Genomic DNA, 25,027 nt, shown 5'->3' with positions numbered 1-25,027 from the left:
ACAATATAAGTGTAGAATAATGAAGATTCAAGAAAATCTAAGAAACAATAAGTAATTAATCCTTTTGTTGGTCTGTCACTAAGAACGCTCAGTGTTTACAGCTGATTTATAAATACCAATTTATTCGGAAAGTCCAAGTTGTGGGACAGCTCTACCGCCTGTCAAAGATCTTAATCTCTCATACTTCGAGAGAATGTGAATTATAACTATAAAATAGTAAAACAACATTCAGTACTGTCTGATTATATTTATTTATTTAAAGAAAAAGAATTTATAATTGAGAAGCTAATCAGCTGTACGTATTAACAATATAACAAATTCTATTCCATTTCAAATCCTTGCTTCGTTAACTCAGTAGCAGTAATTGAAATATCAGAACATGATCTAAAGTTTTCTTGTGGTCCACAGCCTCGTCTCCATACGTCGTCATCACATAATCCCCAATTATTACCTGGAAAGCAAATATTCATTACCATAGCACCATACAAAAGTCATGAAGTTAGCTGCGAATTGAACTTCAGAGAGATAGATGTAATATGCAAATGCTCAGACAAACATAATATAAAATTTATGATTCAGAACGCTGTGCAAACCATATGAAAATATAAAAAGGATTTTTGTACTTTAATGAATAAACATACATGCAAGCAGAATTCATCGCTAAGCAACTGAATCAGAACGGCAGTTATCTGGGAAAACGACAAATCACATCTGAGCGAGCAAAAATTCAAATTATATAACGATATAATCTTCCAAAATGTACATTGTCATAATTTTTAAATGTAATTTCATTTGGTAAAATATTGTGCATATTTTTTGCTTCCTAAAGTATTGAGCCCTCAACTAATTCTGAACGTGGAGTCAATATTTTGAATCTTTAAAAGAAGTTCCTACAATAAATCCTACTATTTAGTATGAGTACATATCTGACAGCTCTCTTTTGTAGTAGATTCTCTCAAATTGAGTCGTACAACACATAGCCCAGAAGATAAGGGCATATCGGAGAAGCGACTCAAAAACTGTTATAGAGGTTGATGAGTTTAGCTCTTTGGAAACTGATTTTAGCTCAAAACAGACAGAACTTAATTTTTTAGATAAAGCCGCGATGTGACATAAAATATCAGCTGATTGTTCCATGCAAGATGTCTAAATAGAAATGATCTGATATTACGTCTGCGACCAATGATTCCTTAGTTACCTTATCTCCTAATATCATTAAGAGTCTTCCAAATATTGTTGTATCAATTCTGGAATAATTTTTGTATGTTTTCTCATCTAATTCCAGGGCTGATCCCACCATCGTCACCGGTGCTCTTTTTTGTCCATGCAGCATCAAATATAATGACTCGGTATGATTTTAGATATCCCGAAAATATTAGAGGTAGTAGAAATCGAGTAGAGCTAAATAAGATGTTTCAATAAATAAATCGATGTTTCAAATTCTAGTTTTAAATAAAATTGTAATGTAGTTTTTGAACCAACATCTTCTCGGCTATAAGAGGCAACCCCTTAATATGGTACCATCAAAAGTAAATTTTTCGATCCTATGCATCGTTGCCGTTTAGTTCAACCCAACTATTTCCAAGGTCATAGCTCAAGACGTTTTCCACTACACATACAAAATATCTGACAACAACGCACTCAGCTAAAAATATTCATATAGAAAAACCTAAAGATTTTCAAACCAAATTGAAATTTGTACGAGGTTTGTGTGAAAAGTTTTCAATTTAACAGAAAAACAAGACATTTTTTTCATAACCATTTTTATTTTTCAACATAGTCTCCTTTAACGTCCATGAGGTTATGAAAGAGGAGAAATTCATATCTGAATACACCACCACTACACCAACACTCACAATTACATTGTGTGTGATACGCGTTTCGATGACCAAGTTATCGTCTTCAGAGACTGAAGGTAAACTAAAATCTAATGTCCTGTTTTATACTGAATTTTCCCACCAATAAACCTTCTCCCGCTGGAATTAATTCAAATGTGACCGAAATTATATTAGGCAGACTAAGAGATCCGTTATTGTCCGGTTTAAAGAGCATTTGAAATATGGACAGATCGGTAAATCAGGTATTGCCGATCACGCTGCCATTCAGAATCATGACATAAATATTGATAATGTAAAATTATTAAAAAATGATGGAAAAATTAATTGTTGAATGCATTTTAAAGTATTGAAATTGCTAGTTATAGTAGTAGCTTAAATAAGGACAAAGGGCCGATTCCTTACAGTCCACTCTATAGTTTAGTAGTCTTTGAAGACGATAACTTGGTTATCGAAATGCGCGTCAGACAGTGTAATTATGAGTGTTGATGTAAACAATGTATTTAGTATTAATATTAAGTTTAGCCATGGCGATCGTCGAAGTGAGAGAATTGAGTTTTCTTAAGGGATTCTATTTTATCAAGTAGTGATGCCTGATACTCTCCTATTATTATTTTGCCTTTTTGAACTCATTCCCATGACTATCCCATAGAAAAGTCGTCATCACTTTTCCGGCTGATGAAATCGTCTTTGCCTATTTCGTAATAGGTTTGCCTTTTGCACTCCACTGTTTCTTTGTTTCAGGAATGTAGTGGTATACACAGCTTTTATCTACAATTGCCTGGGAAATGAACATTCGAATATGCTTTCGGTTCAAAGTAAGCAAACGCTGCAATCAACGCGCGAATAATTTACGCATATATAATTCTTCAGTAAGTATATAGAAAATGCGTTCTTTCGATATACCAACAGCTTCTCCTATCTCTCCAACCTTAATCAGACGATCGACAGTACCATTTGATAAACTTTTTCGATGATATCGCTGATAGCTGCAGTTTCCAGTTGTCACGAACGCTTATCGTCAGTCAAGTTGATGCGACCACGTCTGAATTCAACTGCGCAAAATTTTACGATTGTAAATGATGGCTCAGAGTCTGAGTACATAGTGTCCAGCTCCTCTTCCAGTTCCTTGGAAGTTTGCCTTTCAAAAACAAATATTTAATGACAGTTCGTTACTCACGATTCACATACGGTTGTCAAACAAAAATACAGTCAAAAAATAACTATAGGAGTTGTAGATTGAGATCCTAATTATGATTTTAGTTTAGATTAGAGTTCAAGTTAATTTAAAAGTCGTTTTATCGTTAATTTTTTAATAATTTATGTTTGGTATCTACTTCAATTCATATCTATTTATCACCTGTTATGTAAGTCCATCTTAATACGCATCTAGGGCAGTCGATATTGGGTAAAACAACTCTATTAGTAACTTCAGATATGTCTTCTGTTACTGTGAAGTTTGTTGAACCATCTTCTAAGAAAAGTGATTCAAAGCAATCTTCTCCAGATTCAGGAGCATTTGGATCCTCCAGCTCACAGAGACTATATAACAAAAGAAAAATTTGTTGAAATATTTGTTCCTAACCACACTTTATTTTGACAATGCTGATGGTCACAAAATTAGACAAATATATGGTGAACTAGTTTGTATTAAGATTGATGCAGTTTTTCTGCGTCCTGAATCAGTTTCGTTAAACTTTTTCACCAATTTACTGATAGTAGATCTTGTTATGGTATTTCGGTTAGGATATAAATTATTAAAGATATTACAAGTTTCTTGTTGGCTCATACACCTATCACCATATTCTCTTTAAAATATCAATTCGTTCTTTTTCAGATAAACATTCCATTATGACTGTCAATAAACTTGAACAATGATAATTCATTTAAATGTCAAATTTGTTATTGTAGCAGTCGTAGCCACCTAAATGTATTATTTTAACTTCGGCGATAACGCATTAGATGAAAAATAATAAGTATTTCTTAAGAATTCCGACAATCGAAGAATATACAGATTGATCCATTTGAAATAACAAATATAACCACCATAATACCGGCCATACCACAAGCCTCTGGTATACAAAAAATTAGAAAAATCGTAGAAGCCGTCTCTGAGATAATTGAGGCGTTTCATACATAAAACTCGCTATGTATAGGTACTACTAGTTTCTAATAATTAGTTAAAATAATCCTATTGAGTAAATAAAAAATGAATTCTCTTGGAAACTAAAATAATAGTGAAAGAATAAACCAAACATCATTTAATACAATAGTGCTTCTAAATCGGTAATATTTGTACTGCAATATTTGGCAACATCACTGGCAATAATAGACTGGCCTATACAACTTATAACAACAACAAATTCAAAAACTTCAAAAATAGAGATAAAAGTCGTATTAATATAAGCGATTGCTCATTGGATTTCGAATCACCTCTAAAAAAATAGTTTCCAAGGAAAAAAAATTTAATTGTTAACAAAATAACATGACGAAGATTATATTTAGTTTTTCGTTAATAACTCGTAAAATATCAATATTTAAACAATTTTGAAAGAAGCTTGTTAGAGAGAAGAATTTGACACTTGAAACAATCAAACCCGGTTGGAAAAAAAGTTATTTCGCCATTTTTGAAAAAGTTATTCAGTTGTTAAAACAAATTTTAAACAATAAAACATTTTCATTTTATAATTTTGATTCCCGCATCCCAAAATTCTCTGATTAGACCAATTAGAAGTCATTTAGTTTCTAAAATATGAAAAAAAAAATGGAGCAAATAATAACCAAAAGAATTTGATATCAAACAATATTTTCGCAAGTGATCCACCAGCAACGTATCTGCAATAGATAAAACTATATTAGCGATATTAAACACGTTTGGTTATAGTGGTCATGACAAAAAATAATGTCACCTAATACTGCACAGTCTGGATGTTATTTTTGGCAATGTTGCCGGCCATTCTATTGCAGCCAAATATTACAGTCAACATATTACTCGTTTAGAATCACCATTCGACTAAAAATATTTTTAGCTTGTCTGATGATGATCGTTTTGATTCCGAAGTGAAGTTATGGATCCATGTATCATTCATTGTCACATATTGACGCATAAAATCTGATTTTATACGTGTAAACACTGCTCTGAATCATCTCCTCGTTCTTTATGATCGACTGTAAGGATTTTCTTGATGTTTTATTTTTTTCGATGAAGCAGAGTCCGGATAACACTTTTGAAGCAACTGTACTGTACAAGTTCAGTACTTGTACAGTACAGGAAGCAATGATTAATTAACGAACGCAATTGTTTTGAATCCATTGTTTTGAAAATAACAAAAGTAGTAGATTCACTTGAATGTCTGTTTTATTTACACATAATATTTTGAAAGTTGGTACGTGATAAACGTCATATGTCAGCGCCATCTATGTGTAAGTCACATGACTTATTGAATGATGTAATATGTTGATTACGTTGATTAAAATCTAGTGAGATTGTGGTAAGTGAATTTTATATAAAGAATACCATGATCAATATTTTAGAAAACCGTATAATGATAAACTACTGATGGATCGAATATTTCAACACTTTGTATTCTCATGTATAATAGCCTTATCTAACCTGTATAAAAAGTATCCTAAATGGTTTGCAGTGACGTTTATAAATACATCGATAACTGAACCTCCTTCATATTCCTTAACAACTATACCCTGTCCATATTTACCAGTATTTTCATTGTCTTGAGGATGTTCATCATTATATATATCACCACACACACCACAACTTCCATTATTCAAACTATGTTGGACCTAAAATAAAACAGATATGAAGAGTATGCCATCAAGGTAAAGAAAAGACTCAATAATGACAAGCAGAAAATAGAAAAGCAAGTTATAGTATTATCTATGCATGAATGGTTCTAACAACGTATTGAGTATCCCAGCATCTAAGTAAGCATAGGTATCACTGTTTATTTCAAACATTTCATCTCTGATAATTACTTAAATTTGTTACAACAAATCCGAAATCCCTAGAAACATCTATAAGCTTACACTCTATTCATGTATACAATCTGTGACAAAATCTTCAAACTCCACGGTATCCTTATAAACTTTAATCCACAAAAGAAACTTTCATACTTAATCTATCAATGATGAAACCCCCAATTAACATCTTTAAAATATGTTGTATGAAATTGCCACATTCCTACATAGACCTAACCAACCAGAAACACTTAATGTCTATTCCAAGGGATCTATTGTGTCTGTTTGTCTTGATATAGCACTGGAAATTCTCAGTATTCATAACTGATCAATTTACGTAATGCTTTAGAGTTCTGCAGTCCCTCACATTTTGTCACAGCAAAATCTGTACGTTGTATCTATGCTCTTTCTCAAAACTAGTAACTTGTAGCTGATTCCCCAGAAGGGGTTTGAGCTGTACAGCAAATGATATTTATCTGCAATTGAATACCTATGGTGATTCTGTAATGGCTGGCAAATATTCGGGTGTTGTAACTAAATTAAAACCGAAAATTTTGTGGTATTTCACTGTATAATTAATCAAGAATCATTAACATCCAAACATTTGAGGATGAAAGAACTAAATTATTAACAGTTCAGGTAATTTTTAGATTTGGACGAGACGTTTTATGATGTCTCTTATTTCAACGAAGTTTCTAAGCTCAATCGAGGGATAGTTTTTCACTGAAATGTATTCAAGTCTTTGAAACAAAGTTAAGTGTACGAAAAATATTTAAAATCATTCGGCATGTTGAATAAAAAAAAATTGGAGCATTATTCTCAATTTCTTCAAAATCTGATGACACAATTCATCAATTATTTTGAAGACTTTTACAAAATGAAATTCCCAATTTTCAACAATGCATTAAATTTTGTAACTTCACTGGTACGCGAAGACGACGACGACATAGCACCCAGCAAGTTAGATCAATCAACTCCTGAAGGAAAAAGCGACCACCATCCCTATACCACTGAGTTTACACAAAAGTGTCCACCAGACTCCAATCCGAGAGAACCTCCTCGAAATGAGTTCGTTAAAAGTCAGGTATTGTCCTTAGAGGACCTCCAACACCAGATGAATCTTGGAATGGATACAAGAAGAAGTTACTTTGCTCATAACCCCAAGAGGTTTGCATCCGTTTTGGTACGGAGAAGAGCGTCATCTCCTATTGTCACTCGCGAAGACAATGACGACATGGCGCTCAACAAGTGGGATCACCCTACACCTGAAGGAGAAGGCGAAGATCAACTCTATACTACTGAGCTTGCCGGAAGATTCAAACCCTAAGAAAGAAGAAAACCTTCTCAAATTTAGCTAATTAAAAATGAAATATCGTCCTTAGAGGACCTCCAACACCAGATGACGACGACGACATTTGCAAATTGAGTATTTTGAAAGTAAAATTTGGAGAGGTTAACGTATCAATTTTTATATATAATATTTCAAACATGCATTTATGTGAACAGATTCTTTTCGTTATGAAAAAAATCGCACAAGACTTACGAATTAACATTTTCAAATAAAAAATGAGTGAAGTCAGGTACCTGGATCATAAAATTTAAATGGACACATTGTATAACTTTTAAAAATGAAAGTATGTACTCACATAGAAACCTCCACAAAAATTCTGATTATCATTGTAATTAATCGGGGCTAAGTCGTTGAATCTCCACAATGAACTTCTCCCTGGGGGATCTAACATCATGCCGTGTCCACGTATTTGGCAAAATAAAGAAGCAAGAAAAACAAATAGTAACAACATTTCTCTAATGTTTTTATCAAATTTGTTCAAAAATACATATCTTATATAGTTGATGGAAAACATAATTTAGATCCCAGATTAGGTAGCGTAAACAGGATATTACATAGATTATATTTTACGACAAGTATTAATTCTCTTAAAAATAGTGATAAGCAAGTTCAAACCTCACTAATTTCGCAAATATTGCTTAAATTGTCTATCAGAATTATGGGATTTCTCAGATATCACTTTTTTAATAACTAAAATATTATAGCGACTGATTTATTATTTTATTTGTTTTGATATTAAGCGCTTCTTATCGCGACCAAGTTTATATCGATAGTTTCACTATTTACCTGTATGAATTCAATACAATGAAGTATGTACTAAAATCCTAAAAAAAGACACATACAGTTATTGCGATGAGTCTTCCTAAGGTCCAAAAGAAAAACTAGAAAGAAGAAAATGTCTTGAAGACAATGTGCTCAATTTAAATAAAATCGATTCAAACTATGACTGGTAAAAACATAACGATTCTTCACAGCAAGATTTGTTCAAGTTGGTAATCAAAATTGTTGATAGAATCTTGTTAAACGAAAACTGCGATGGCTTTCAAAAGGTAGGGTGTTAAAACATGTTTGTGCTTGAATTAAATAAATACCTTCTCAAATGAAAAAGACATTGATCACACTGGTTTAAAGAGCGACTAAAATTTTACTTTATATTGGATATTGCAGCGAAGTTGGATAAACTGCAGACTCAGAAGATAGAAATAATGATGATAATTGAACCTAATGGCCCGTTGATATGTAAATTATTAAGCAACAAAATGAAGTTTATCTAATATAAATAGCATTTAATCTATGAAATTCGATAGGTTTCTCCTCTCATAACGGGTACCTAGTCTGTCATTTCATAATCGAATAATCAAATTCAATAAAACGTCAAAATTCTCAGTCATCCATCTCATAATCATCAATAAATTTCGCAATAACTACAAAGGAATAAAATATAATTTCAAGTCACTTCAGCGTTTCATACAATGTGCGACTGTTCACCATGCCCAGCGACAATTATACAATATGAAGAACCAACTGAATATGTTAATATAGATATTCATGCGTTTCCCTTACCGCCACCGCCACCACCGCCACCTAAACCCGGTGTTCCACCACATTTGCTAAAAATTTTAGAAAAATATCCATACAATTGGCGGTTGGACCAACTATCAAAACAGGTAACTACTCAACTTCGAATAATGAAATTATCATTTTTAAGAATCAAAAAAGGGATAAATTCTGGGCTCGGCACAACTTTGGTAGCCGAAAAACCTCGAAAATTTCAGATATTTTTCGGTTTTTTCGCAATATCTCAAAAAGGAGTGGTTCTAGCAAAAAACAATTCCAATACAAAGTTGTAGAGCATTGAATTTTCTACAAATTTTATAGTTAACTTTTTCTTCTACGACCAATAGGGAACGAGCTACGGCATCTCAAAATTAGACCATTTTTCTCAAAATGGAAAAAATCCAAGTAACGCCTTCTTTTGTATGTGATATTGCGAACCATGCATTCTTTGATGCTGTTTTTGACGACTTAGATTTTTAAAGTTAATCTTGCTCGTTTGCCACCCACTTCTGATGATGCTGCTCCAGATTCAAGTCTACTAGCACCCAGAACTCAAAAGCCTACTTGAAAGTGTCTCGTGCACTTGCAGATCTGGACGTCAGCGAGCTTGCTCGTGCGTCAAAGCCGGTTTGAAATGCTCCAGCATCTGCAAGCAATGCAGAGTCACCGACTGCGATAATGTCCCACTGTACTCATCCGACCTGAACACAGATGGTGTCACCTCAAAACCATGGATGAGTTCTACGAGGACCCACTCATCATGGCACCTGTTCATTAGGACCGTCGAAACACGTAAGAGGGAAATGAAGTGAAAGAGGCTTTCTTGAAGGAAGGGTTATTACAAATAATTTTTCAAACAAATCAAAAAACTTCGTTAACAACTTCGTCTCATCAATTCAATTCATTCCGCCAAAACTTCTCTAGTATATTATTCAGTGGTTATTCCACCTAATACGAGGTTTGTCTCTGAGGCAATCAGCATACGTTCATATCTCCACGTCAAAAAGACCTGTGTTGGTTATGGAAATCACCAGTAAAAGATTGTTGAATATAGTTATAGTTGAATATAGTTATCCAAGAAGTCTATACAGTAGAATCCAGACCAAAAAGTTGGTACAAAGTGAGGACAATATTGATTAGTTGTGAACCAGGGATATGCTCCATACAATCCCGTCGTAGCACAGTTTGCTGACAAAGAAAATGTGGAAATCAATGTGACCAATGCATTGAAGACAATTCCAGAAATAACTACTTCATTGAAGTGTTGTATCTATTTAATCGATGTATTATACTATTTTCATAATATAATTACTATTGTAGGTTCCACGAAAACAAAGATCTAAGTTCACTGGGCCTCCAAAGCCTTCACGCCCAAAAGTTCCAATATTGATACCAGAAATACAATTTTTTGCCGATCATTTATCCAGACCACCTTTGAGGTAAGCCAATAAAAGAAAAAGTAAGTCGATTGAATAGAATATTCATTATCGAAGTATTTTTGGAATGTTATATTGTTATTAAATATTATACTGGATATATAAAAACCACATTGAAAAAATTGAAAACGCTTCAAAACAAAAAATTATCAGAAATGAGATTTTTGACTTTGGAAACTCAATTTGTGATTATTTTTTGCGCTAATTGCTAAATTCTAATTCGCTTTGAATTCTTAAAATCACAGCCATTGATTCATAGATGATCTGAAGTATCTAGAGGTGACAATATTGTAGAAAATGAAGGAATACCTACTACAGCAGAAAATAGGGAATAATTCGATGAAAGTTGCATTCTAATTTTCAATGTTTTTGCATGAAAAGTTATAAATCAAAAAAATATCTTCGAGTTAAGTGCCGCGATTGCTTAATGCTGATTAAATGCTCGCTCCCATTATAAAATTCGAACAAATGTTTTGATATTTTCAATTGTTTTGATGAAATCTCGCAGTGGATGAAGCTTTGGTACACTCTAGAAAAAAATAAAGTGGAAATAATAAACATCATCAGAAGATGCCACAAAGAAAACAGAAACCGTGTTTTCTACCCATAAAATCTTGCTATAGAGAATAATTTTGCCTTTGTTAGAGAAAACTGAAAATTTCATTGAAAATTACCGTCCTCGTATGTGTGAAAAATCCAATTAAGAGTTCAAAAATTAACCTTGTACATAGTTTTTTTGTTTTTTGTTAAAAAAAAATTATTTCATACTTCATAACAGATAAATGAATACATATTCCGATAAAAACTGAAAGAGAAAGAGATCTAATAAAATCAAGACGATTTAAAAACATAATTAAAATTATATAGGTTCAGTTTGAGTATAGATGTTATAGATATATTAATTAAAAACAAGTTTCGTGAGTGCTCGAGTTTATTGGTGAAGTAATTATCTATGTATTAATAAATTTTTTGAATATTCAATTCAATGACCTGATTGCTATTGTTCAAAATACGTTTCGAATATCAACTTACTCTACGTAAATTAGGTTCCAAACACAAATAATTGAAAAAGTTTTGAAAATTACTACAACAAACTCTTAAAGGATATTCAAATATAGAAAAAAAAAGTTGTTAACTCGCAAAAGAAAACTTGTCGACCACAGTCGTGGGGTATTGAAGATACATGGGAAGTTAATATCGTCTTTTAACTGCGAAAGTTACGTGAAATAAGATCTGAGAACTTGAAGGTATTGAACTTCTATTACATCCAGCATTAAGTCCAGAGCTCACACCGTCCGATTACCATTTATTCAGATCCATGAGAAAAAATTGAATCCAAAGGAGGTGTTGGAAATGTAGAGCGACAACTATTTGCATCCAAGTCCAAATAATGATTTTACCAACGTCTTGAAGAGCTTATTGAATGTTGAGTTAAAACGATAGAATATGATGGGCTATAATTCGAATATTGTGGTTTTCTACGTAGCTGAATTAGCTAAGGCAGCTTCACAAAAAATTGGAAAATTCCTCAAGACCAAGAAGTTGTATACTTACCAACAGTTTCTAATCCTCTACAAGCTGGTGCTCTCGTCTATCTTTGGAGTATTGTTCGCACATTTTGGAGCATACCCTGAAGATGCTAGACTCAGTACAGACGAGGGTAATTCGATTTATAGATGATACAGAGTTGACCAGAAACTTGAACATAGAAGAAATTTCGCTGATATGACTCTGTTTCTGAGCTGTCTAACATGAACACCAAGTTGGCCTGCAGACGCCTAGAAACTAATTCCTTGTGGAATCAGCTTTCAAGACACGTATCCATATACATCTCCACGCGGCAAGAACTACTCCAAGCTACTCCAGTGTAATGAGGCTCACAATCTTGTGCTTACTTTTTACATATATAACATATTTCATGGATATATTTTTAAACATTGTTCTGTTTTCCAATTTTAGGACTGTCATATTGAATAAAAAACAATTCGGACCAAAAATAACCAAAAAAAGAAGGAAATATTTCAACAATATCATTAAGAAGACATGGAATTCCATTTACAACTATTACAAGAAGAAAGCCAGAGACAAGAAAATCAGGTAATGTATAGTAAATTTTCCTTGAATTCTAGTTCTACTGCAGAGAATGTCGTTATCTCTCTAAATGCATTTGAACATTTCGAAACCTAGTTGTACTAGATCTTTAACTTGAAATTGAATCTTCCCTCAACCTATATTGTATATCATTAATCTCTCATTTACTTGAATGAAAAACTATTATTACATTTAATATAACAAATATGAAAAGCTAAACTTAGCTCCACGTTTTTTTGAACGAATATTTTTTATTTATATTAGTTCTATTCATGAGTTCTGGTGCAATTCTACTTCTAAAAATTAGGTAATTTTCTTTGAGATTAAGTTTGGTAAGGAGCTAACTATTCACAAAATCAATAAGTCCTCAAAATAAGTGAAACTAACATTTTTTGGGCTGACTATAACTATGTGTATTGATATTCCAAGTTCTTTAGCAGATGATCAATAAAGTCCTAGAAAAACCATGTTCATGTTGAGTAGCACACAAAGGACATGACACTGAGTATAAGAAATCCTGCTGATAGACAAGTTTTTTTTTTAATTTCAGTATAGTAGAAACTGTGGAGGTTTTCCATTACACGACTCAATCTGCTAGAAAATATTTTCTATATACTATCTTATATTTTAGAATTCAAACATAATAACATAAAATCGATTTTCTTCTTCATAATTCCAACATACGTAATAGTTTCTTTAATTTGACATGAGTAATTGTAGAAACAACGATAAAATTGATGTAACATGAATAATTGACAGTATTAAAAGTTGAATTTGACGTAAGCTTTGTTTACTGTGTTTGTTTTTGGTGAATTTTTCGATTGAACGTGTATTTATTGTTAAAATCAGTCCTTTTGAGAACAAATTTGACTTTTTATGCTTTTGCTTATGTTACTATTTACCTTTAGATTGAAATCAGCTCGCACTTTAAATAAAATGATGGAGAATTAGTTGCTTATATATCTGAAGTTCTAGTAATTCAATGTAAATTGAATATTGAAGGCTCGGTGTAATGAAAGTTTTAGAATACAAAAAGTTCTGCACATTTTCAATTTGAATGTGATAAATTATAACTAATTTATAGTTCACTGTTAAACTTATAAAAATGAAAGTAAGAGCAGAGAAAATAAATTTGGGCTCCAGCTAGACCTTTTCAAAAGTTAATCTGAGTTGTTTCTGTTTCTAAAACCTTTATTTGTTTAAATTGTATTTTTGTTATCCTGATGATGGTTATATATTTACCGAAACGTAGATTTTCAAGTTCAATCTTATATTTTAAACCTATAGCCTATCCCCCAAAAAAGTGCTAATATAAATCAGTTCGTAAAATTCTATTTTAATTTAGTTGAGAACAAAAAACATGATACTAGGTGTCTCAAAAATTATATTTAAGAAAATTGTATATAACTGAAGCTAATAATCAAAATAATGATAAAAAGAGTAAAGTCAAAGTATTTATATGAAAAGTTTTTTGTGATGAATAAATCATGTTCAGCTTATCTGTTTTATGATGTTGTATCTTTATATTTCATAAAAATAATGATATTTATATAGTTAAGAACAAAATTATTATGTTTGGAACGGTTTCTTATAGAAGAATTGAGTTGACAAAACGAAATTCAATAAAAACCAAACGTTTACGTAAAGCTTCGAAGTTATATCGAGAAATAACAGTTTAGACATCTGTTCTGGAATTCTTTCAATTAGCATCTTCTCTATATGTCTATACCAACCACCCGTGTCGACTATAGAATTTCGTCATTCCACCATTTTATGGTCTTTGCATCCTTGAAAAACCTGCTCCCTCCCATCATCTATCTTTTAAAAGACATTCAAATATTTTCTGATGGTTTGAATAGCTATTAGAAAAAAGTCAATGAAATATTTCTGGTCGTATTTTCTCTCTCTGATATAATCTATGAACCATGGATGATAAAAAATCTATCTATCGTTTGTATTTTTAGAGCTTTGGCAGGAAAAAAGAGCCTAGGAACAAAAAAATCAGAAAAGACATTGGATACAAAACGACTAGAATTATTAGCTCAACCAAAAAAACTTTTTGTCCCACCCAAAAAAGAGGTAACTATTTTATTATGGTATTATTATATGACGGGAAATTCAATTTCTAAATGAGGTATCAATTGCTTTGTAACTCAATCCACAGGTACGCACCATAAATAATCACGAGCGACGATTCAATCAAGTTTTTTTTATTTGAAAGGCCGTTTCAGATGATACAATTAGTTGAGATAATAAAACATTCTTAAACATAGAAAGATTCAAACCTTTTGAGCTATAATAATGAAAAATTGGCCTGTCAAAAAAGGTGGTACTTTTTGGTTAAGTATATGGAAGGACTTTTGAAAGACCAAATCATGGATCAAAAGGTAGTTCTCAGAATAAATTATGGTTTGTTTATCTAAAAGATCGATATTGATGGTAGTGCTCTGTTGGATTTGCAGTTTTGTCGATTTTGAATGGATCGGTCTTCAGAAAGCTACTATTTCTTTATTGCTTCAGTCATATGCCAGGAGATTCCCGGTTAGCATACTCAAGATATCCCAATATTTACTGGTTAACGACTTTCTCAATTGACCTTGGGAACAAAGCAATCGGATGGTAGTTTTTGGAAACCGTATTCTTCCCTTTTTTTTTGGTATTGGATTGAACCCAAGCAAGTTTCCAATCTGCAGAGAAGAACCTCTTTTATATGATAAGGAAAAGAGTTTGCAGACTTATTAGTTCAGCTGCTCATTTCTTTAATACGATTTGTGGTATTCTATCAAGGCCAGTGGTTTTATTGATGTTTAAATCTTCACCAAATCTGAATGTTGGAATGCTATGTTTGACAGACTGGGTGGTAATTTTCCTCACGAAGCAAGATTTGAATTTGCGATCCAACAAGTATCCAAAAAAAAATAATTGATAGTTTATTTTTGATAGTCTTCACAGACAAATGATTTATTTCTGGAAAAGACAGTTAAATATTAAAAAAAATCCTGAAAGCTCTGAAGAAGAGCATGTGCATCAAAGAAGTCTTAATCTCAAGTCAGTCGAGTCAATTCCCAATCAAGGAGAGAATTTTTAAAAAAGAGCATTCGTTTCCAGAATGAAAGACCAAGGATAAAAAGTACTATAAGGTACTTTCAATTAAACCAAATCTGATAATATAGGGAAGGCGTCTCAAAATATGAGACAGTTTCTCAGAGAAGACATTCTAGATTTAATGTAGCTCATAGAAATTGCTATGGAAAATCAGTTAGAGCGATATTTTTAATAAAACTGAAATATTTTCATAAATTAGCAAAATGGAAATTTTACAAACGACCTGTTACATTTTTCATCAAATATTTTTATAGCCACTAGATTCCTTTCTCCAATTTGATTATTTTAAGGTGGCAAAAATTCTTATTTTCACATAATCCTGATAAGAAAATTTGAAAAAAAATCCAAATATTTTATTGGTGATACTGCAAATTTTAGCTGTACCTAAAAGTACCAGAGGAAATTATTTGAAACGGTGGTTTTACCACCCATCGTTAAGTAATCAATTCATCCGATGACTTTAATATGATCGCTTGGAGCATGTCATACAATCTATTCATGATGTTTTGTTTCAGTCCAAGAAAAAAAAGAAAACGTGGAAGGAATGTCCTGATTGTGCCGATCATTTGGACACATTAGCAGCTCCAAAAGCACGGAAAGAAGTACCCACCAGAGAGTTAGGCGTAAGTTTCCATTAATATAGTTTTTTTTAATTTAACTTTGTCCACGGATAGGGGAAACGATTTTTTCCATTTTTCAGTCTATTTCTGCATGAGTAAAAACTAATTGATAGCATAATTTTGGAAATTTTGTAAAAACCTACAGTAAAGTGTCATTGGCACATACGACAAATAGTTCTTGGGATAATTTGTTTAGAAACAATATTTACCAAGCTTCTAAATAATCGGTCAACCCTAAATTTTAATTTATTAAAAGTTTATTTCATAAATCGATTGATTGATTCAATCGAAAAATTTTATTAGACTATAATTTTTTATTAAAATAAAAGATCATTCGTAATTCATTTGCGTATCTCAGTTTTCAGTAGTTAGTTAAAATATTTTTTCAAATTTTATTTCAAGTATTTTCGTATTACATAACATTTGTATAAGAGGATGGTCCTAGATGTACGTGGCCCAACAAACAAAAAATAGACCCAAACATTGCCAATTGCTCGATGGAAACATCTTCACGACGCGACGCTGTTTTTGTTCTTGTTGGCTAGCTCTCAGGATTCGCAACCTTTTGAGGATAATCCCGCCAATACCTGGCTCAACAATTTTGTAAAAGTATATCTTTGTTTTTCAACGTAATCTCCTTTCAGCTCCACACACTTTTTCCAGCGATTTTCAATAAGTTCGATATCCTTTTTATAATAAGAAACTTCTCGAAATAGCCTTTAACCGTCGAAATCCCCTCTTCATCGTTGGAAAATCTTTCAGCATCCGAGGGACTAAATCTGGTTAATAAGGTGCATCAGCTAGCCATTCAATATTTAATTCATTCATTTTGACTATTGAAATAACGGATGTGTGAGCTGGAACATTGTCTTGATAAAACAACACTTTCTTCTTAGCCAAATGCTGCCGATTTGCTTGATATAATCCTATGGGGATAAATCTGGAGGATAGAATGCATGAAGTAGCAATCCAGACTTTAATTTATAAATTTTGGCCACTGGTGCACTGTCTTCCTCAAAACTTATTTCTTAGCCAAATGCGACCAATCACTTCGAGAAGACTACTGGCCTCGACCTGCACTCTCAAGTGCCTATAAGGATTCATTTTCTTCGCATCAACCAGAGACAGAGGCTACTTAAAAGTTAAATAAGTTCAAGGCTTAACCTGATAATAATCAACAGATTGTATTAGTTGATTTGCATTCTTCCAGATAGCTGAGGGAAAGTACTGGAGAGTTTAACCTCTTTTTATACAAAACGTCATAGTTTCTCGGTAATACCAACATTATTGGTACGGCCAACTACTGGTCCACTCTAGGAACTGCTGGGAAAGTGTTTGTATCTGTAACCTTTAGCTGGCCCGTTCATGGATCTATAACATACAGTCGGTTCGATTTTTTGTTTTTTCGCATGAATTGAAAAGTTTCATTGATCGCATTCAGAGAACGTAACGCTTTGCGGAAGTGATCGGAAAGGTGTTGAACTTTCTCTGGCAAGCCAATGTTTGATATTTGTAAATTGTTAGTTTTTGACCAAATGTATTTCTTACATATGGATTGTTTTGTTTAGTGCATTCAAACGAAATTATTTTTGCTAAACTTAAGGTTGTATTATGTGGTGGTATTTTGTCTAGTTTCACGATGTGTATCCAACACTCAATCATTTCTATTTGTAACACGTCACTCTCGATGCCGTTCGTGTAAAAGGATTCAAACCTCAGTTTCAGCAATCGTTTCTTCATTTCAACTAAACTTTTTACCGGTGAGATTTGTTTTGGCATCAGCGAATAGCCAATAGTCACTCGGAACCAGATCTAGACTATACAGTGGATGAGGAAGCTATTTGAAGTTCTATTTAACCATCGTTGCCATCGACTTGTGAATCGGTGCATTGTCTTGGTAAAACAATGGTTTTTGGCCATAATAATAAAATATGTGTGAGCTGGTGCATTATCTTCCTCAACACTTCCTTCTTAGCCAAATGCGGCTGTTTATGCTTGATTTCTTCGCTGAAACATTGCAATAAGCTCGCATAATACCCGCTGTTGAAAGTTATTTCTTTTTGGAGAAAGTCAATGAAAATTATCCCACGCGCATTCCAAAAAAACCGATGGAACGGTCTTTGGTTTCTTTGGAGCCGGTTCTCCCTTTTTAGTCCATTATTTTTATTGATTCTAGTCTCTAAGGGTCCGAACGTTTCTTCCATGGTTATGGAACGGCGCAAAACATTGCAAAACACACGATGGAAATATTTTCACGACACTGTTTTGGTTCCATTGTTCCAATCGCTCTTTTTTAAATTCCTACTATTTCTGCTAGCTCTGCATACTTCCTGTCGACGATCATCTAGTACCACTTTGTGGATTTTCTTCAACATTTCTTTGTTCGACCACTGCGATCATGATCTGCGCAAGTCGTACGGCCTCGTACGACTTGCGTTCACTGGAAACGTTCTCTATTGATGGCTGCCAAAAAGAAATACTAAACAACGTGATGTTTTCAAATTTGAAACATATGATGTATAGATTGAGTACTTTCTAATACAGTGAAATTTTTAAACCAACTACCGCCATCTTTAGATCAGGCCAGGTACTTGTGAGACCATCCTCATAAATATAATGAATATATCGGGTGTACACTAACCAACTAATCTACTAATAACTTCTAATAACTTTAAAGTAAAAACGTTACGTTCATAAATAACAAGTTTAATATAAAAACTCATCATTATAAGTAGAGCTGCTTCTTACAAGTCCAAAAACGAATTGGAAATCCACTTTTTTTGTCTTCTTCAATGATATGATTTACTGTCAAAAAATCATTATTTCTTGAAGAAACTTCTTATTGTTAAACTTGTTGTAAATTACCAGATAAGATACAGCACTCTAAGCTATAGTCAATGAGATGTACATGCTGCTCAGCTCAATATAATCATAACGGGGATGCATCACTGAAGGCGATGTGGTTCCCTTTCTGATTTGTTTCTCCTCAATACTTATAGTAAAAACTCAATGCTAGAATAATTCAATAAATATAATAATTTTTTTAGTACGTAAATCCAGCAGCACTAACTTATACCCCAACGGAAACTATTTTGAAATTATCTAGACAATTTGATAGATTCAATAAAATATTACCCCCTTTGGAACTGGGAAAAGTAAATAAGAGTGCACTGCGATATAAAAGTAAGTATTACCAATAATTAAAAGTAATTAGAAGGTGAATTCAACAACTTAAACTACTACTCACTAAACGCTTTCAGTTCTGTCGAAATAGTTGTTTTTTTTTTTCGATTTAAAACATTTGTTGATAAACTTGAAGTAAACAGAATGGATACGACGTAAAAACCTACTTACTTTAAGGCTAAAGTTAGACCTAAAGAAAGAACTCCACCTCAAAAACTATCCAAATCACCTCAATGATGAGTCTGGAGAGCTTTTAGTTCATTATTATAATAATAATGAAAGCTATAAACTATATAAACCACTTCGTGGACGAGTCTGAAGAGCTTTTGGTTGATCTTTATAATCATGACATTTCTGATCTTTTTTCCACTCCATGTCTTCCATTTGAATACTTTACTTCCTCAGAAACTATCCAAATCACCTCATTGCCGAGTCTGGAGAGCTGGTTCTGGTTCATCATTATAATCATTGAAGCAGTTTCACGTCTCCTTTAGACATATCTGATCTTTTCTCCACTTTTCCACTTTGTTCCTTCCATTTGAATACTTTACTTCCCCAGAAACTATCCAAATGACCTCAAGGACGAGTCTGGGAGAGCTTTTAGCTCATTATTATAATCATGAAAGCTATAAACTATATAAACCACTTCGTGGTCGAGTCTGAAGAGCTCTTGGTTCTTCTATATAATCATGATAGCAGTTTCACATTTCCTTTAGACATTTCTGACCTTTTTTCCATTTGAATACTTTTCTTCCTTAACTAACCAAACCACCTCATGGACAAGTCTTCTTCAGCTCCTTTTTATCAATTTAATACTTTTCTTGTTAAATACAGGATTATTGATATCCTTTGGTTCATCCTTAGCGATAACTTCATCAACCTTACTAAATGCTTTGTGTTACTCCAATACTTGCGTCCGCGGAGCCCCAAAAATCATTTTCGACAAGTTTGAAGGTATAAATGCATTAAAAACTACAAAAATTCTAGCGAACTCGTTGCTCAAATTTGTCACATTGTGATAAACACACATTAATTAAATATGGCGTTGAAATTTCACACGAAGATCAAAAAAGATTGTACCAGTTTAGAAAAAAAAATAATTTGTTATTCTATTTATTCTATTTCATGAGGGTGATTTATATTTTGGTTTATCATTTGTTTTTTAAATGTGAGCCCTCTCTCTAACTAGCCTAACCTAACCTTGAAATAAGTAACAAACACATTTTTTCCAGTTACTCCTCGCATGGATGCTTTGGCGGTACCTAAGAAACGTAGTGAAAAAGAAGTAGAAGATTCAGAATGGGATCCTTGGGCTATATCGAAAAATGCATTAAAGTATAAACCGACACCAAGAATTTTAGAACTAGCGAAACCCATCGAACGAGATTAATAAACGCAGAGAGCGAAAATAATATTGTCCATATCAGCTTAAATGATAAGCTTTCATTACTATCCTATTAATTATTTAATGAAACTTTTAGTAACGATGCAGGAAATAACTTAATTCATGTCACGTTTGCTTGGTTTATGCAGCAAAAATTAAAACTAAATTGAAATTAACATTAAATTAAACTTTCTTGGTGGTAATTTTTTGGATAGAAATTCCCTGTATGGGTCTTTTTGGACATACAAATGTGGAAAGCTCCCGACACTGTCTACCAGTATTTTCTCGTCTAAAGGACATTAACGACTTCCAGATTATGCTTTTTTTCTATTTTTTTTTTTTTTATTATTTTTAAAATAAAACACCACGGTAGGAATCGGCGCAATAACCAAAAAACAAGGATGTTATAAACAAAACAATACAGACTGAACTAATGTATTATGTGCTCATAACCTCACAAAATTGAAGAATTAAAATAAAAAGTTAAAAGATAATCTCTTGGTTCAATTTTTATTTAAATTTACTGTTAATTTTTTTTTTTAATTTTGGCTGCATAAACCAAGCTTTTGTCTTTTTCGATAGTTTCCATTTCTTCAAGTAGTTGTACACGTTGCTTCTAGAAATGATCAATTTCATATAGAAAGACAACTTAAATCACAACTTAACTTTATTCAATATAATTCAATATATTCAAAAGCATTCTTTCCAGTAGTATCTTTTGCGTCTGGTGATATATCACCAAATACATTTCTTTTGGCATTAAAATACGTTTGTTCTAATGCTTCTCATATTCTCACAAGGACCTAGAAGGTCAGAATGAAACTATAATCAACCCCCTCACGCAATATTCCTTTGTTTACTTTCCATTAATGCTTCTAGAAATGATCAATTTCATATAGCAAGCCAGCTTCAATCACAACTTTCTGGAGTATAATTATATTCAAAAATATTATTTCCAGAAGTGTCTTTCCATTAATGCTTGTAGATACCAGTTCCTTTTGTAATAAGTTCGGATGACGTGTCTTGGATAGTCTACAATCTAATATTTAAAACAAAATCATTCACATGTACTGGAATTTTGATGTAAATTTATCACAATTTACAGCACTTGAAGCTTCGAGATCTTTTTTCTTTTATAATGCGGCACGTTACCTTGATTTATCTCCTTGTCCATATTCATATGTAACTTCTTCACCCTGCCATTTATCTACTTCTCATTTTCCAGTCAGCAGTTGTTAACTACAGCTTTTGTTATCTATATACAGTATGCGCCAACATATACAAAACTAAGTCATTAAAATAGAAGTCAATAGAGTTTCCCGATCATCATCCTCAATGGAATAAAGAATCAATCAGGCTGTATGCTTATTAGTGTTAAGAACCACACATTAATCAATAATTGTGGATCATACAGTATGGCCACATATTCAAAATATATCATTACAACACTTAATTGACGTCATGTCCATGGTTGTCTTTTGTTCTCTCACGTGAATTAGCCTACCAGATCTTAATTTCTGTGGTTGGTATTTATGAAATTGTTTACTTTAAACATTTGTTCATACTGATATATCAAATAGCAAAGTTCTTAGCACTACTAAAAACACATAATGCGACTACTGTCATACGTCAAAAAGCAGACATGCGCGTAATCGCGGCCCATCGTCAAGTTTTGTATATTATGGCGCATATCGTACTTTTCTTTTAATTATAGAGTTGAAACTGATTTCTGAATAACCAATAATTTGACTAATAAATCTTCAATTCATTATGTCGTAATAAAATATACAGAAATTATTTTTTACAAAGAACAATTTGAAGCCCAAATGTACTTTGAATGTTTTTTAATTCAATCTAACTATATGTTTAAATACCAAACTGAGTATTAGCAAATATATTTTGATGATTAGATCTTTGCAAAATAGAAAGTATGTATTAACAAACTTTTTGTGGAAAGTGCACGAACTTTGAATATTAAAATGGACTCAAATTTTTCTTAAAATATTAGGAAAAGTATTGGAAACTTATTGTTTGCTCTCTATTGTATAATTTTAAACGTATATTAATCGTATTTTAAGCGGAAACGTTGAATATTGTATAGGTCTATCTTTCAGTTAACAGTTCATCAAATAAATTTGATTTTTTAACATGGTTGTGAATAATTTAATTTTCATTCTTATGCTACGATAAGGGGTTTTCGGAAACAATGATCGGGTTAGCTCGATCATGATCTGAATATTCAGAAAGTAATCCGAATACCGGTTTTAATCCTGATCCTAAAATATAGTTGGTAAATACGATCAAGCTGACGGATTGTTCTATTTTTCAAAACTTATTAATGCCCCGTACATTTTAATAACTGGGATTACGATTTTTATTTATTTTTGACTCAAAGCTAGCTTATTAGTATTAAACTTTAGTGAGATGGTTAATCGCTTATATATGTAAAATAATAATTATTAATTTCTTTAAAATCTATTACACAACTGAATTGAGATTTATACACACCGAAAAACTATGAAATTATATAATAGACGAAACTAGAGTTATAAAAATAAATAATTCTTGTAGTATGGGGGCAAATCTGTATATTTTGAGATGATATGATACTATAGGTATTAGATCTGTATTTTGAAATAACATCATTCTTAAATAGTGAGCTGTGAATGCTCTTGAGTCGCTCATATCGCAGAGTAAATAGCGATAATATACGATTTGATATCGAAATATGTAAAATAAATATGAAGACTAATCGGACTAATAGCCAAAATTGTCATTTTGTACAACTGTCAGAAAGATTGATATTTCTGCATCTCTATCACTGCCAAAGTAATTCACAAAATAAATATGAAAGAGTACTTCTTGAAGAGTTTATTTGCAACGATCAACATAAAGTGACAATCGACCTCAAGCGGCTTCAAGGGATGTAAATCGACAATATCTGACAAAAGTAGATGCCAATATACCCAAATATATAAGACTTGATGTAATTCGACTTCAATCGGCTTCAATGGATGTAAATCGAAGATATATGACAAAAGTAAAGGCCAATACACTCAAACATATAAGAATCGGGAACAAATTAAGCGTTCTCTGCAGTGTCGTATTTAAGGAGGATCTAGCGGGGGCTGAAGCCACGGGTCCCAGGCACGTAGGGGCCTCGCAAAATTACCAATTTGATCTGTTATTTTAGAAGCAAGATTGGATCTACAGCAAAATTTGCAGTTTTTCCACAAATTGTTTTGAACTTCAAATGAAATGAATTAGAAGTGCGAGTAAAATCTCTAGTAGAAATATATTCGAATGATTTACAACTTGAATTATTTTGTGAATTACATCAATTCATTAGTCTTATCAAACTTCAACCTAAATCGATTATTAATACAAATATTGAAAATGTTTAGTTGGATCCTTAAATCAGACATGATCGAAATTTTTTGGAATGTACCTATAGCTAATTTTCAAGCGAAAAGGTCGTTCTCAGTTTTAAAGAGAATAAAAAATTTACATCGCTCTACAATGTTAGATGATTGTCGTTATTAACAAGGCATGGAAAATGAGTTTGTTACAGAATAAAAATTTTGATGAGATAATTGAAAATTTTTTCACAACTAAATCGAGAAAGGAGTTTATTAAATAAAAATTTTATATACTATATATTACATTTAAAAGAGTTCCAGCTGATATTGATTTCTTTAAGTGGAACCCGGGTCGATTTTAGCCCAAAGTAGGTTCTCTGTCAAGACTTTTTGACTTTTTTTTTACTTTATATATAGAAAAAAATTGTCATAATTCAAAACGAAATTACGTAATATACTTCATGCAGTCCCAATTCATTACTCTTATCTTAATAAAAGAATTCAATCATTTTGTTTTTCTATGAAAGGTTACAACCATAGACATAGTAATTACAAGTTGACATTCGATCACAGAACACGGTATCCGAATGCGACCAATCACTTCGAGAAGACTTCTGGCCTCGACCTGCACTCTCAAGTGCCTATAAGGATTCATTTTCTTCGCATCAACCAGAGGCAGAGGCTACTTAAAAGTTAAGTAAGTTCAGCGCTTAACCTGATAATAATCAACAAATTTTATTAGTTAATTTACATACTTCCAAATAGCTGAGGAGAGTTTAACCTCTTTTTATACAAAACGTCATAGTTTCTCGGTAATACCAACATTATTGGTACGGCCAACTACTGGTCCACTCTAGGAACTGCTGGGAAAGTGTCTGTATTTGTAACCTTTAGCTAGCCCGTTCATGGACCTATAACAAACAGTCGGTTTGATTTTTTGTTTTTTCGCATGAATTGAAAAGTTTCATTGGTCGCATTGAGAGGACCTAGCGCTTTACGGTAGTGATCGGAAAGGTGTTGAACTTTCGCTGGTAAGCCATGTTTGATATTTGTAAATTGTCAGTTTTCGACCAAATGTATTTTTTACATATGGATTGTTTTTTGTTTAGTGCATTCAAACGAAATTATTTT

At 32.4% G+C, this 25,027-nt stretch overlaps 1 protein-coding gene across 1 annotated transcript; it reads right to left on the bottom strand.

Annotated features, from left to right (window-relative positions):
• Positions 1–232: 232 nt before the first annotated feature.
• On the bottom strand, positions 233–7,624 carry LOC130452973 (uncharacterized). Its single transcript, XM_056792529.1, has 4 exons — positions 7,457–7,624; positions 5,449–5,636; positions 3,196–3,377; positions 233–451 (listed from the first exon to the last, which is right to left on the bottom strand). The coding sequence occupies exons 1-4, from the start codon at positions 7,610–7,612 to the stop codon at positions 321–323; spliced, it is 657 nt and encodes a 218-aa protein (XP_056648507.1). The 5' UTR covers positions 7,613–7,624; the 3' UTR covers positions 233–320.
• Positions 7,625–25,027: the final 17,403 nt, after the last annotated feature.

This window comes from Diorhabda sublineata, chromosome 2 (assembly GCF_026230105.1).
Source record: "Diorhabda sublineata isolate icDioSubl1.1 chromosome 2, icDioSubl1.1, whole genome shotgun sequence".
NCBI classification, from domain to species: domain Eukaryota; kingdom Metazoa; phylum Arthropoda; class Insecta; order Coleoptera; family Chrysomelidae; genus Diorhabda; species Diorhabda sublineata.
This window is presented reverse-complemented; position numbering and strand designations above follow the sequence as displayed.